The 15,590-nt window shown below is 46.5% G+C and overlaps 1 protein-coding gene across 1 annotated transcript in view; it reads left to right on the top strand.

Annotated features, from left to right (window-relative positions):
• The first annotated feature begins 10,371 nt into the window (after positions 1-10,371).
• Positions 10,372-15,590, top strand: part of FECH (ferrochelatase) — a 35,945-nt gene continuing 30,726 nt past the window's right edge. Inside the window, exon 1 of the mRNA XM_061400304.1 lies at positions 10,372-10,523. Within this exon, the coding sequence (XP_061256288.1) occupies positions 10,478-10,523 (46 nt within the window). The 5' untranslated portion in view covers positions 10,372-10,477. The remainder of the gene's footprint in view (positions 10,524-15,590) is intronic.

The raw sequence follows: 15,590 nt of genomic DNA, 5'->3' as shown, positions 1-15,590 counted from the left end.
TTCACAGCAATTCAAATGACTTCAGTATTGGGTTGTCCAAAAAGCTTGTTCAGGTTTTTCCATGAGATGGTGCAGAAAAACCTGAACAAGCTTTTTGGCCAACCCCATACTAAGCTCTCCGTTTTGGTCAATGTCCTGCAGCCGTTTCTGGCCACCCGACTGCTCCCATCCGGCGGCCTCTAGCGTTTTCTAAAAGTCTGCTGTTCGTTGACGTGGCTGTGGCAGGTGTTAGTGGCACGCGAACTCTCAGCTGTGGCACGTGGGATCTAGTTCCTGGCCGGGGGCGAGCCTGGGCCCCCTGCCTTGGGAGTGGGGAGTCTTAGCCACTGGACCACCGGGGAAGTCCCCAGAATTTCTCGTTTAGTGTTGAGTAATATGACTATCAGAAGCAACCGTCCTACATACGGAGGTCACTTGGGACCGTGACCATACTGGTGCTCCGGCCTCATCCCAGACCAGTAGAATCTGAATTTCAGGATGGACCCAGGACTTTTTTTTTTTAATGTTTATTTTTATTTATGTATTTGGCTGTGCTGAGTCTTAGCTCTGGCATATAGGATGTAGTTCCCCAACTGGGAGTTGAACCCGGGCCCCCTGCCTTAGGAGCATGGAGTCTTAGCCACTGGACTACCAAGAAAGTCCCAGCATATTTTTTAAAAGCCTGCGCAGGTGAGGCTGTGGCAGAGTTAGGTTGACTGTCACCAAGTAGCTACCTCCCACTTCTGAAGCCAACTTTAAGCCTCATCACTGTAGGTCCTCATTATTTCACATTCATCTCTTTTGAGAGTGTTCCCAGCCTCAGGGTTGAAATGGGAACACTGGGGTAAAGCTGAGACTGTTCGATATTGACCAGTAGCCACAAAAAACACTATACCTGTGTACTCGTTAGCTTTCAAGTCATACTGGGAAATTCGCAAAATAATGGAGTACTGCTTTGTGTCAGCCATGTACTGTCACGTGCCTTAACCCCCACAATAGCCTGTGATGATTTATATAAATTTATAGCCCTCTAATAATAGCACTTATTATTCCTGAGATAATGGCTGAGAAAGGTTAAAAATCATTCCTGAAGATGCATGGTTAAAAGTGACAGAATGAAGTTTAAACTCCAAAGCTTGAATGATTTTAAACTTAGCGTCATATTATTTCATTCAGTCCTCCTAAGGGAAAAAGATGTTACCAGGTACAAGTGCTGTGATTCATAGTATTTGGTATGCTCTGCTCCGAGTGCTCCATCTTGTGCAATTCTTTGCGACCCCGTGGACTGTAGCCCGCCAGGCTCTCCTGTCCTGGGCTTCTCCAGGCCAGAATGCTGAGTGGGTTACCATTTCATTCTCCAGTAGTATTTGGTAATTGCCGGTCAATTAAATGATTCAGTTTCTTATGCTGAAAAGTTTCCTTCTACCTCCTGGATTGTTACTAATGATTAGGTGAAGAGTGTTAGCTCTGAAAAAACATTGGTATACTCTGCAGCTCAGAGATTCTGGTTTCTGGCATCAAAATTGAGTTTGTATTTAATCCATTCTAGTACTCTGGCTCACAGAAATGGAGATGTTCAAAAGTTTTAGCTTCTTCAGGCATTTACCTCCATGTTACTAAAAAAACAGGTCTACATTTTTTGGTTTTAGACATTCTCTCTTGCTCCTCCATGAAGATTTTGCTTCTTCCTTTCCCTGCCCCACGTTCATGTGCCCCCTTCTCATCTCTCTGTCCTTCCAGCTTAGCGATATCACTACTTTGGTTGACCGTGTTATTACTAATGCTTTCCTGGCCAACTTTCCCCCCATAATGAACAGTCAGGCTTTCCTGGTGGCTCAGATGGTAAGAGTCTGCCTGCAATGTGCGAGACCCGGATTCGACCCCTGGGTTGGGAAGGTCCCCCGGAGAAAGAAATGGCAACCCACTCCAGCATTCTTGCCTGAAAAATCCCATGGATGGAGGAGCCTGGCGGGCTATACAGTCCATGGGGTCATAAAGAGTCGGACATGACTGAGCGACTAACGTATAACGAACGGTCATCTTATTTTTCGTCATGAATTCAGTCCCCAGAGGTACTCAAGGCACATCAGGTGCTCATCAGAAGCTTCCCTTAGAGCTTGTCTGCTGTAGTCCGAACCAGCCGCACTGGAATCTTGAAACATATTTGTCATCCTGGGGTCTTCTTTGACTGCCACCCAGAGAACCCCCGTCATCTTTCTTCTCTATTGGACATCCTGTTTCCCATGTTTCCCTGTTTCTTGGTTTACTTCCTCATTTTGATGGAGCACATCCTCCAGTAATTTCCTGAGAAAGGGTGCATGAAAGGTCAGTTCACTGAGAACTTGTCTATCTAAAAAGTGTTTTTAGCTTATCTTCACACTGAAACCATGCATGCATGCTACGGGCTTCCCAGGTGGCGCTAGTGGTGAAGAATCCACCTGCCAATGCAGGAGCCAGAGACTCCATGAGTCTGGAATAGTCTCCGTATAAAATCGTGGATTAGAAAGCATTTTTCCCTCAGGATTTTGCAGCCCTGGCTTTCAGTGTTACCATTCTAGTTCCCAGTGTTGCTGTGTAGAATTCCCATTCTCATCCTTGGTCTTCTACATAAGACCTGTCTGTTCTAGAAGTTTGTCCCCATGTTCTGAAATATGATGATATTTCTTGGGACTGTTCTCCCATTCTGTTGGGAAGTTGATAGGCTTTTTAAATTCAGAAAGTCATGGCTTTCCTTTGTGAAAAAGTTTCCATTGTTTTTTAGAAAGTGTTCCCTCTTGTTTTTTTCCATAACTGCTATTATTCACGTAGCAGACCTCCTTTTAAATCCTTTTACCTTGTATGTTTTTTTCTTTTTGCTTGCTATTTTCTGAACGTTTTCTTCAACTTTTCCTCAAACCATCTATTGAGTTTTTTGTTTCCGTTAGCATAGTAAAATATTAAAAAAAAAAAAAAATTTTTTTTTACCCTGGTCTCAGCAAGTTCCATCTTTATGGTCTTTTATCCAAGTTTTCTTCTTCCTGTATCATGCCCGTTTCCTCCACGTTTTCTTCTGTGTGTTTGGGTCTCTGTCTCTCCTCTTAAAGCAGGGGTCCCCAACCCCTGGGCCGTGGACTTGTACCGGTCCGTGGCCTGATAGGAGCCGGGCTACACAGCAGGAGGTGAGTGGCAGGGGAGTGAGTGACGCTTCATCTGTATTTACAGCTGCTACCCATCGCTGCTCTTGAATCATCCCCAAACCACTCCCCAATCCCCACCCCAGGTCCATGGAAAAATTGTTTTCCTCAAAACCAGTCCCTGCTGCCAAACATGTTGTTGTCCTGGAGACTTTTCTCAGATGTCAAATGATACTTGTTTTTCTACTGAGAATTCCAAATAGGAGGTAAAATGCTTTTAAAGTGTGTTGGGAAAGATGTGAGCCCTCCTGTAGGGTGAGCTGCCTAAGCTGTTGGGTGTGAGTCCTTGATGTCAACATCCTTGGATACCTCCTCTTGCGCTGGTTGGACCGCAGACTCTTCCCATCTCCTGTGGAGGGAAAGGGGTGGAGGGTGAAGCGTATAGTTCCCTGAATCTGTCTCAGTCTAGCATCTCTCTCTTTCATCCCCATGTCCAGGGGTACCTGCTGCTGCCAACCTGGAACCTCCTAGGGAGGAGGGAAACCAGGGAAACCCTCATTATTCACTTTAATCAGGGAAACTTCTACTCGCTTCTTCCTCCCCCACTATAAACAGGTAACTTTACTGGATAAAGATATTAATTCCACACACATTCTCCTCTTAGCTGAGTGAAAGGAATACCTCTAGACATCAGAACTGGGGAAGAAGGAATAGAGAGGGTCTCCAAGCCAGAGCTGTTGGGTTAGGTACGGGAGTTAGAGGGAGAATTGAACCCAGATAAAGGCACTTGGGGTCTTTTTTAAAGTTGTACTAAAATATACCAAAAAAGGGCTTCCCTGGTAGCTCAGCAGGTAAAGAATCTGCCTACAATGCAGGAGACCCGGTTCGACTCCTGGGTTAGGAAGATCCGCTGGAGAAGGGATAGACTACCCACTCCAGTATTCTTGGGCTTCCCTTGTGGCTCAGCTGGTAAAGAATCCATCTGCAATGCGGGAGACCTGGGTTTGATCCCTGGGTTGGAAAGATCTCCTGGAGAAGGGAAAGGCTACCCCCTCCAGTATTCTGGCCTGGAGAATTCCTTGGACTGTATAGTCCATGAGGTCGCAAAAGAGTCGGACATGACTGAGCGACTTTCACTTCACTAAAATATACAAAAAAAGAGCACACATAAGTGTGCAACACTATGAATTTTCACAAAGTGAACACATCATATACGCGTCTTCTGGAATGCCCAGGCCACACCTAGACAGGACGATGGAGGAAGGGCTAGACCCATCCCTGCATGAAGGGGGCCCTTGGAAGGCTGGCTTTTCTGTGAAATCTAGAAAACTGGCCCCAAAGAGCACAGAAAGAAAAACTGCCTTCTGCACAGGGCTCTGACAGGGAATGAGAGCTTGCTGGAAAAAGTCAGCTGCCTTGGTTTGAATGTATCTGCAAGGAGCAGGACTGCCAAGCCGAGAAATAAACGCAAACCGCATCTAAGACTGGTGGGACCCTGGGATCCTGGCAGAGGCAGGCCAGAAGGGGTGGAGGGACCCTCCCAGCGCCCCGGGGGCAGTGATCTCAGAGAGAAACACTCTTGCCCAATATGATCTCAAATAAATAAATAAACAAAAACTAGAACCCCACGGAGGAAATGAACTTAGTCATCCGATACATGCCTTACAACTGGCATAAGAGCCCTACGTTTCTCTCTACACTGCAGGCAAAGTGAATGTTTTGAACTCAAAGCATGGATTACTCTGTTAGAGGGAGATCTGTTCAAAAGATGAAGTGTTTCATCTCCTCAGTTCAGTTCAGTCACTCAGTCTTGTCCGACTCTTTGTGACCCCATGAACCACAGCATGCCAGGCCTCCCTGTCCATCACCAACTCCCGTAGCCCACCCACCCATGTCCATTGAGTCGGTGATGCCATCCAGCCATCTCATCCTCTGTTGTCCCCTTCTCCTCCCACCTTCTATCTTTCCCAGCATCAGGGTCTTTTCAAATGAGTCAGCTCTTCGCATCAGGTGGCTAAAGTATTGGAGTTTCAGCTTCAACATCAGTCTAATCAGCCAAAATTCCTTGCCCTCCACCCCACAAACTCTGCTCAAGACATGCAGTTTCCTTTACTGTCCCTCAAGTCCTTCTTATGGGGTGAACTGTGTCCCCTGCCTCCCAAAAATTACCCCCTTCCCCTGTATATTAAAATCCTCCTGTCTGGTACTTGGAAATGTGACCTTATTAACAAGAGGTTCTTTGCAAGTGTAGCCAAATTCAGATGAGGTCAGTCGGGTGGGCTCTTTATCCAATATGGTGGTGGTGGTGGTTTAGTCGCTCAGTCCTGACTTTTTGCAACCCTGTGGACTGTAGCCCACCAGGTTCCTCTGTGCATGGGATTTTCCAACAAGAATACTGGACTCGGTTGTACGAGCGGTGTCCTTCTAGAGGGAAGATGGTTATGGGAAAGAGATGCACTGAGAAAAGACCTTGTGAAGACAGAGGCAGAGATCAGAGCGAGGCAGCTGCAAGGCCAGGAGCGTCAAGGGCTGCCAGAAGCTAGGAAGAGACAGGAAAGGGTTCAGGAGAACAGACTGCAGAGGAAGCATGGCCCTGTTGACCTGGACTTGAACTTCTAGCCCCAGACGAGAATGCAGTACATTTCTGTGGTCTTGAGCCCCCTGCTCTGTGGTATTCTGTTCCAGCAGCCCCATGGAATGAACAAAAGCCTCAATGTATCCCAGCACTTTCTGATTCTCTGCTCACAAAGCCCTTCCACAGACAGCGTCCCTCACTCCTCACAGGCCCCCCGCTCAACCACCACCTTTAGAGAAGCCATGTCCCACAGCAACCCCTCCCTCCATTCCTTCGTCCCCTTTATTTTTCCTCACGGTTCCTAGTCATAGCTGACATTGTGGCACGTATCTTTTGTTTATTGTCTGCCTTGCCTTCTAGAATGTAAGTTGCGTGAAAGTAGAGACAGCCCAGTTCATTGCTATGCCCACCGTGTGCCTGACATAGGTAGTGCGCCCTCTATACATATTTCTTTCATAAATGAATGAGCTACTTGGGAGTACAGTTTACTTTTTTAATTTATGTTTTAAATTGGAGTATAACGGCTTTACAATGGTGTGTTACCTTCTGTTATACAGCAGTGTGGATCAGCTATATGTAATATACATATCTGGGTTTCCCAGGTGGCACTAGTGATAAAGCACCCATCTGCCAGCGCAGGAGACATAAAAGACCTGGGCTCGATCCCTGGGTCGGGAAGATCCCCTGAGGAGGCCATGGCAAGCCACTCCAGTCTTCTTGCCTGGAGACTCCCATGAACAGAGGAGCCTGGTGGCTATAGTCCATGGGGTCGCAGAGAGTCGGACACGACTGAAGCGACTTAGCGCTCACACACACACGTGTATATGCATCCTCTCGCTTGAGCCTCCCTCCCACCCTGGCCCCAGTTACAGCCCTCCAGGTCATCACAGAGCCCTGAGCTGAGCGCGCTGACCACACAGCAGCCCCCACCGGCTGTCCACCCCACCCATGGCGGTGTACATGTCAACGCTGAGGGTGCAGTTTACTTTCTATCCTTCACAGTGTCTGATACAATGCTTGGCTCATCGTAGACGCTCCATCAAAATGTGCAGATGAGCTAAGAAACCCATCATCACGAGTGGGCTTGATTCTGAGGCTCTGTGTGGTTAAGGGGGCAGTCAATGCATATTCCATTGGCCTAGACTTTGGCGGCCTCTTTGCTAGAAAACAGTCGTGGGGACCATTGATCAGCTTTCCCTGAGTAATTATTAGAGCTCACCATTTGTCTGCCTCACGAAGCCACTCTTTCTCCCTACATTTAAGACCATCCCTCCCTCGCTCTGTTGTTTTTCTGATTAAGGAGACAGAATTGAGTAGTCTAAATTTAGTCTGTGCAGCCTGGAGGTGCCAGTCATGGCAAATAATGAATTAGGGGATCTCCTCCCACCCCCTTCTGCATTGAAGCATTGAGCTGAAACCAACAAATTCATTTTATTTAGGACCACAGGCTGAACTCTTGAGTGTTGGCTGTGACAAGAGAATGCTTTCTTCACTAATTAAGTCACCTGAGCTCAAACAAGCCCTCTCTCCATGTGATGGGGGTGCTGCTTATCTGAGTTGCCCAGAGACTGTGCCTTCTGTTTGTTAAGGAAAGTGGTTATTATTTTGCTACAGATATTTAAACCAGAAAAATACATTTATATATACATACATACATGTATATATACATAGAAATATATACATAATATATAAAAATCTCATATAGTTTTTTAAGTTCATTTAGCCTTTTAAAGATTTTCTGGATTTCTTAGTAAACCCATATTTAGAATTCACAGTTTCTGATGTAAGGGTTGTATTTTGCAATCAGTTTTGAAAAGGACACATACAAAGCATATTTTATCTGCTTTCATTTCAAAAGAACATAAAAATTTGCTCACTGAAAAGCTGTTATATTTGATGTTTATAAGAAATAAGCCATAGATTAGAAATAACAAATGTCATGAAGTTGTCTTTGGGGAAAAATAATAAAGTTCTGTTTCCATTTGTAACCTATGAGTCTTAATATGTGTATCGGGGGGGTTTATACATGAACATAATTTTGAATGAGTTTTTTTAAAAGTCAGTAAAAATAAAAATATAAGATGTGAGGAAAATGTATGAAATGGTGCATTCATTTTCTAAAAAATGTTATTATGTTGATACACTTAATAAAGCATGTTTTGCTAGCTCCTTTCTTATTTCTGGCAAGATACAAACTGAACTCGCCCCAGTGTTGATTATGTGAGATTTGGCACCTTTATGCCTTGTCACTAATCATTGGCATTTCCCTGGGAGGGGCCAGAAGACCCTCCTTATCTTCACTGAGCAGGTGGGGCCCAGTACCAGGGATGGAGAAGTGACTTATCCAGAGCCTCCCAGAAGTAGCTGAACTGTTAAAAACCCTTGAACTTTTCTAGCTCTCTGGCCTTGTTCATACTTTCTCTAGCACAGCATTTCAAAATGTAGAGACTTTTTGTGTAGTTGATTTAAAAGCAATAGGTTTAGACTTTAGGTAGAAGTCTTTAGGTTGACTTCTCTGGTAGCTTAGACGGTAAAGCATCTGTCTACAATGTGGGAGACCTGGGTTTGAGCCCTGGGTTGGGAAGATCCCCTGGAGAAGCAAATGGCAATCCACTCCAGTACTATTGCCTGGAAAATCCCATGGACAGAGGAGCCCGGTAGGCTACAGTCTATGGGGTCGCAAAGAGTCAGACACGACTGAGCGAATTCACTTCACTTCACTTTAGGTAGAAGAGTATATTATCTACAAAAACCACCTTAATAAAATTAAAAAAAAAAAAGAATAAATTTAAGAAACAAAATTCTTTAAAAATATTTACTTATTTATTAATACTTGGCTGTGCTGGGTCTTAGTTGTGGAATGCAATCAGTCTTCATTGAAGCATGCGGGATCTTTAGTTGAAGCATGTGGGATCTAAGTCCTTGACCAGGGATCAAACCCAGGCTCTCTGTATTGGGAAAGTGGAGTCTCAGCCACTGGACCACCGAGGAAGTCCAAGATCACCTCTTTAAAGGGCAAACTAAAGTGTGTTAGTCATTCAGTCATGTCCGACTCTTTGCTATCCCATGGACTGTAGCCCTCCAGACTCCTCTGTCCATGGAATTCTCCAGGCAAGAATACTGCAGTGAGTTATCATTTCCTTCTCCAAAAGGCCAAACTAAACTCATGTAATTTTTGTCCTAAGAATGGAAAGTTAGCCAAGCATATAGGAAAGCAGTGTCCACTTCTCAGTGAACATCTCCTTCTTGATTCAAAGATTATATACATAGTATGAAAGGCAATCCACTTAATTTGACATTTTACACTGAGCTTGAAACCATAAAAAGGACTATCTTTAAGAATAAACTAATTCAATCAAAAGCATACATTTTAGCTACAGAAAACTGGTTTTCCACTCGATCTAGACTCCATCTTCCTGCAATGTTCCACATGGCTTGCCCCCTTACTTCTTCAGGTCTCTGCCTAAGTGTCAGTGAGGACTTCTCTGACCCATCTGTTTCAATCACACTAGGCTCCCCTCCCCCATCTCCCTTCATTCTTTCTAACCCTCATCATTACCCCAAATACTGCATATTGTGATTGTTTTCTGTCTCTCCCCTATATCCCCATGTAAGACCCTTGTCTGTTCTCTTCACTGCTGTTTCCCCATTGCACACAGTAGGTGCTCAATACTTGTTCAGTGAATGAAAGAATAGTATGTGACACCTTTCTGTTCCAAAGGTTGATCTTGTACTTGGAGATGTACTGAAGGTAAGAACTGGAAGGGTGGGCAGAGGTGTGGCAATGTAGGAAGGGCTAGAAATGAGGGGGGCACCTGTTTCGTGGGCAGGTTTGGGGCCTGGCAGTCACCTTGCAAAGGTCAGCAGACATGATACTGACGAACCTCACCATCCCAGCCCTCCAAAAAAATGCGTTTGCCAGACTGGCCTTCACTTTTCCTAATGCTCCTATGTTAGCAGCATAAGGTTTGCTTTCTGGTTCCCAGCTGTCAAACTCTGCTGCAAAGAGATACTCAGAGGAACTTAATAATTATGTCATGAGTGTCTGACATAAAATAATTTCTTCTCTCAAAGCAAAATAAAACAGGGTCTGCCTAGTTGTGCTGCAACTAGGCAACAAAACTGGAGCACTGAGGCATTGTCCTATGTAACCAATAGTAATGGAAATGTCAAGAAAGTTCTTTCCTGCAGTTCCTGCCTTGGTTAGATGGGTGCTTGCAACCAGGCCGATTCTTTCAGGGCGACCGGAACAGCATTTTGGTGGTTGGGGTGGAAGATGCCAATAGCACAGTCCTGGGCCCTTTCTTGGGGCTTCCCAGGTGGCACCAGTGGGTTAAAAAAAAAAACAAAAAACTACCAAAAAACCCGCCTGCAACGCAGGGGAGGTAAGAGAAATGGGTTCGATCCCTGGGTCAGGAAGAGCCCCTGGAGGAGGACATAGCAACCCACTCCAGTATTCTTGTCTGGAGAATCCCATGGACAGAGGAGCCTGGTAGGCTACGGTCCATGGGGTCAGAAAAGGTCGAACACCACTAAAGCTCAGAACGCATCACTTGGAATTCAGCAGGCAGTGGCCTTTGCTTTGGGAACCGCCGGACAGAGGGGCGTGTCTCCGCCTGACCCCGCCCTCCTCCCCACCCGACAGCCAATGAGAGGGCGTCCAGCCGGTAGCGGGGCGTTGCCGCACCGGTGGGGCTGCGTGGCTGGTTGGTGCTGGGCTCCGCGGCTAGGCGGTTGGCGGGGCGGGTTCTTGGTTGTGCTGCCGCCGGAGGAACCCCGGTCCCGGGCCGGGCTTTCAGTCGGCGCAAACATGGCTGCGGCCTTGCGATCTGCGGGCGTCCTGCTCCGCGATCGGCGTAAGTGGGGCCGTGGCGGCCGCCGCCGAGGCGGGGACAGCGGGCAGCGGACACCGGAGCCCCGGAGCCTGGGGAACGTCCCGGACCGGCGGCGGGGGGCGCAGAGGGGCGGAGAAGGGATCCGGAAAGGGGGCCTCCCCTGGGAGGAGCGAGAGGGGGGCTACGTGGGTCACCCAGGGACCCTGAGCGGCCGCGGGGAGGGGTTCCGGAGCCCCGTGGGTCAGGTGGGTGGCCGTGAGCAGGGGCTGAAATTTCTGTCTTGAATCTCATCTGTAAAATACGACTAATGAGAGCCACAGGATGGTTGTGATCACGGGAGGCAGAGCGCGTTAAGGGCCCGCCGCAGAGACAGTAACGTTGGCATCGTTGTCAGGAGCATCAGCAGAGGTCTCCTCCCTGGGCTTCCCTCCCTGGTGGCGGAGATCACACTTTGCCCATTGCTGCCCTGCCCTGGCCCCTGGCAGCACCTCCGGTGCTCACTCGTCCTTGGCAGCAGGACCCACTCCAGGGCTAGAAAATACTAGCCCAGGATTAGATATTTGGGGAATAGTTTTCTAGCCCAAACTAGATATTTGGATAATAAACAATCCAGGGCAGCCTGGGCTAGTATTTCCTAGAGATATTTGGAGAATAAATAAGACCCACTGAGAACGCCACGGGTTTCTGATACACAGGTGAACATAGGATGCGTCCAAAACATGGGCCGATTGGACCCTGGTTCAGACACACCTGGCTGGGACACTAGCTAGCTCTGCAGCATTCCTGCGATTTCTACCCGCCCCCCACCCCGCCCAACCTCCCGCCTCCCCCCTTCCCCCATCCCGGAGCGAGGCATTCACCCCAGCGTGAAATTTGCCAGACCCAGAGAAGGTAATACCTCATAGGCTTGCCATGAAGATTAGCTGGTTACAGGTAAAGGCTGCAGCCAAGGGCCTGGCCCACAGTAGATACATAGATACCCTCAAAATGTTACTGTTGCATAAAAGGCTGCCTCTTGCTAAGATGCTTGATTAGTGCATTTGAATGTTGATTAGACCCAGACCTGATTTATTAAATTTTTTAAAAAGAAGTTCCCTAACTTGTCCACCTGGCACCTACTGAGAAGGAGTGGAGAGGGTCCATTCTGAGCTCCATATGTTAGTACAGGTGCCTTTGTTAGGACGCAGTGTCCAATGACAGTCAGGTCAGCAAGGGCAGTGGGAGATGAAAGACATTATCTTTTAAGAAAAGGGAGCCCAGTGCCAGTAACAGGGCTGAAAGAAGTGTCAAATTAGTCTTTTCTTTCACTGACCTTTTCCAGTGGCAAAGAAAGTCTGACAAGGCTCTAGAGTTGAGGTCATAGAACAATTTGAGTATCTTTAAATGCTTTGTTGTCCAGGTTATAAGTAACTAACTGGAAGGATTCAGAAGCCACAGCAGAAATAGATTTGAAGTTCAATTGAATTACAGACTGATTTCCCCTGGTGGCTCAGATGGTAAAGAATCTGCTGCAATACAGGATACCTGGGTTCAATCCCTAGGTCGGGAAGATGCCCTGGAGAAGGGAATGCCAAGCCACTCCAGTATTCTTGCCTGGAGAGTCCCATGGACAGAGGAGGCTGGTGGGCTATATAGTCCATGGGGTCTCAAAAGAGTCTGAGACTACTGAGTAACATTTTCACTTTCACTTTCATACTACTTTATCTTGTTTTATATGAAAGGATTAACATCTGGGATAGGAAAAATTGAATAGTATTTCTCAAAATGAATTCTCAAAGTAGAAAAGCAAAATGTTATATTCTGTGTTTTTAGCATATTACAGAATTAATTAGAAGCTCCTGGTATATACGTATATAGTATATGTATATTTTAGAAAGTTGATAGAATAACTATTGTTTCTCTGTGCCTTTTCCTTTCCAATTTTCTATGTTAGGCATATATATCTTTTGTAATTAGAAAAAAAGCAAATCTAGAATAATAAAAATATATATACATATCAATGTTTAATACATTAGAACATTGTGGCTCCATATCAGATAGATAACAATTCTTAAAGCCTCCTCTCCCCAAGTGCTTATTAATAGTTTTAACATAGAACCTTATTTCTGTTGATTTTTAAAATGATACACGTATTTATAAGGACCTTTTAAAATAATCCTCATCTCCTATGTGGTAGAAAAGAGCAGCATTAGGTCCTTGTGCACCTTGCTTCTACTCTCCCGTATACCAGCCCCAGGCAGCCAAAATATTAAATAATTTGGTTTCGGGGGACCAATTAATACTACTGAACGTCTTAAGTCATGTATTTGGTGTGTCCAGGAATTGATGACATTTTGTTTTCTTACACCATCTTCTCTTCTGTGTGTCCCTTGGTTTTATAGCTTTTATTGTCTGTAAGCCTTCCAAAGGTAGACCAGTTGTCCACGCCAAGAGTAGGGTTAGAATTACCTGGTCTTAGTTTATGGGCAGGCCAGTCCTTACTATTGAGTGTTCTTACTTCTTGATTAATTACCAGCATTGTGCCAGGCACTGTTCTTGGAGCTGGATATAGATTTCTAAAAGTTTTCCTAATCGTTGCAAGAGTGCTGAAAGTTTGGCCTCATCACTGTTTTACAGGTGAGGAAAAGTGAGGCTTGGAGTAGCTCAGTGAGTTGCCCAAGTACTGGCACATAACTTCGTTTGGTCCTGTCTGGAATTTCTACTTGGATCTCTCTAGCTCGGAACACACTGTCTACTCCAGATGATGCCACCTGTGCCTTTGAGTTTCTCTCAAGCAGTTAGCTGAGTATTTTCAGAAGTCTCATTTTGTTCTTTGAATAATTAAACTCCTTTAGATAGATTAATACTAATCATTAAGTAGGAGACACACTGCTTTTCTAAAGTCTTCAGATCATTGGGGAGAGGAGTGTTTTATTCATTTGTTCTTAAATTATTGATGGTTGGTATTTGGCTATGCTGCATGTTCACTGTGTAGGCTTTCTCTAGTTGTGGTGAGTGGGGCTACTCTCGAGCTGTGGTGCACAGGCTAGTTGCCCCGAGGCGTGTGGGATCTTCCCGAACCAGGATGGACCTGTGTCCCCTGGGTTGCCAGGGGAATTCTTTACCACTGGACCACCAGGGAAGTCCTTGAGAAGTGGGTGTGTTAACCCTATATCCTGAGCGGAAAGGCTCCATTCTTTTTAGCAGCATCACCCTTCTTTGAGAATGTGTTTCACCTCAGAGAAGAGAATTTTGTAAGTTAAGGGCATGACCATAGTGTAGCAGCTCAAAAAGCTCCCAGCTCCCAAATTGTTCTAAGAAATACTAATATACTGGTTGGAGACTCTCACCCCTTTTTGCCCCCACCCCCACCCCATCCCCTTTTAAAGTTTGCAGGAGGAAAGCTTATTATAGTACCAAAAGTCAAATTGTGTAATGCCAAATTTCCATTCTGATACCCCATAGAATCTGATATAACCTCATTCGTATAAGGAACTGGGGACATGGTGGCTTGATTGAGAGCCTGCTTAGGTCTCATCATGCAGTTCAGAATTGGGCTTGTCTAAAACAAGGAGATGGGAGTTGGTTCGAGACTTCATTTGAGTGGGCTTGCACTTCTGCATTTCAGTCTTTGCACTTCTGCTTTGAGTTAAGGATTGTTTGGCTCAAGCTCATGTTATTAGCTCTGCTGAGCATGTGCACAATCTGGATAGCTGGAAATCTAACTGGCCGGGAAATACCATTCTCCTATGTTTTATAGACATGCCAGGTGATTAAAATTAAAAAAAAAATTGAAGCAGGTGTAGCCCGGATGCTCTAGACACAGAAGAAAATGATACGGGCGCTAATTATATGTATGTATGCATGCTCAGTCGTGTCTGACTCTTTGTGACCCCCTGGACTGTAGCCCACCAGGCTCCTCTGCCCGTGGGGTTTTTCAGGCAAGAATCCTGGAGTGGGGTGACATTCCCTTCTCCTGGGGAACTAACTTCCCGACCCAGGGATCGAACCCAGGTGTCTTTAAGGAGCCTGCATTGGATTCTTTACTGCTAGCGCCACCTTCAGGCGTTGTGCAAATTACTCCACTGGTCTTACCTGCTGTAATGTTTACCAGGAGGCTGTGAATAGCAGGGTGTCATCATTTTTTGATGGGAAAGTAAGGGTCAAAAAGATTACAAGCCAGTCCCAGTTCTGTTACTAGTCAGTGGCAGAACTGTCCAGAGACCCAGCTGCTGGTCCACAGCCCGAGTCCCTCACCAGAACGCCTTTGACTCGTAAGTGGGAGGAGGGTAGAAGGAGATTGCTTTCACGTTGGTGTGAGACCTGCTGGTTTGAGAACGGGGTGGGGAAGTCGTGTGTATGCCGCGGGGCACGGTAGTAACCACTGTCCCGCATTGCCAGCTTCAGTACCTACTGCGTGGCTTCCGTTTCACTTCACTCCGTGTTGTTTAACGATGAATGCTCTCTAGACTGTAACGGGGTATGGCCCGTGCCCTCCTCCACTCTACAGGCCCACAACTAAGTCTTAAGGTGCCTGGGACAAGACCCGTAGATAGCCAGCTAGCAGACTGTTTTATGTTCTGTTCTGCTATGCTGACAAATAGACCTTGATAATGGCTGGAAGGGTGAACTCTTGAACTCTTCACAGTTGCTGTGTAAATGCCAGGGCCTTGAGCAAGTTGCCTCTGGTGGGCAGACCTCCCTGCTTCTCTCTCCATGCCTGGCCTGCTGGCATGATGAAGAGTCTTGTGCCTACTCCAGTGTTCATGTTCAAGTTCCACTCTTGACCGCATGAGCAGTCTACCCACTGGCTACCCTTCAGGTCAAGAATGACTAATACTGATGGTACAGTCCACCCTCAGGAGGATGGACACCGCAGAGGCCTGCGGACCCTGGAAGTGAGGCTTTGGACTCAGGGAATATGGGGTCCTGGGCACTGGGGAGCCTGGTCAGAAATTGTGCGGGGCAGGGGGTGGCTCTGGAAGTTCACGAATCCTTGGCGGTACAGATGGCATACCCCGTGGAGTGGAGTGGAGAAGGAGGAGGGCCAGCATCGGCCCTTGAAAACAAGGATTCTCCCAGCTTGTCAGAGTCCAGGCTCGATCCTGG

This window comes from Bos javanicus, chromosome 24 (assembly GCF_032452875.1).
Source record: "Bos javanicus breed banteng chromosome 24, ARS-OSU_banteng_1.0, whole genome shotgun sequence".
Classification (NCBI taxonomy): domain Eukaryota; kingdom Metazoa; phylum Chordata; class Mammalia; order Artiodactyla; family Bovidae; genus Bos; species Bos javanicus.
Note: the sequence above shows the minus strand (reverse complement) of the source record. Positions and strands in the feature narration are given on the sequence as shown.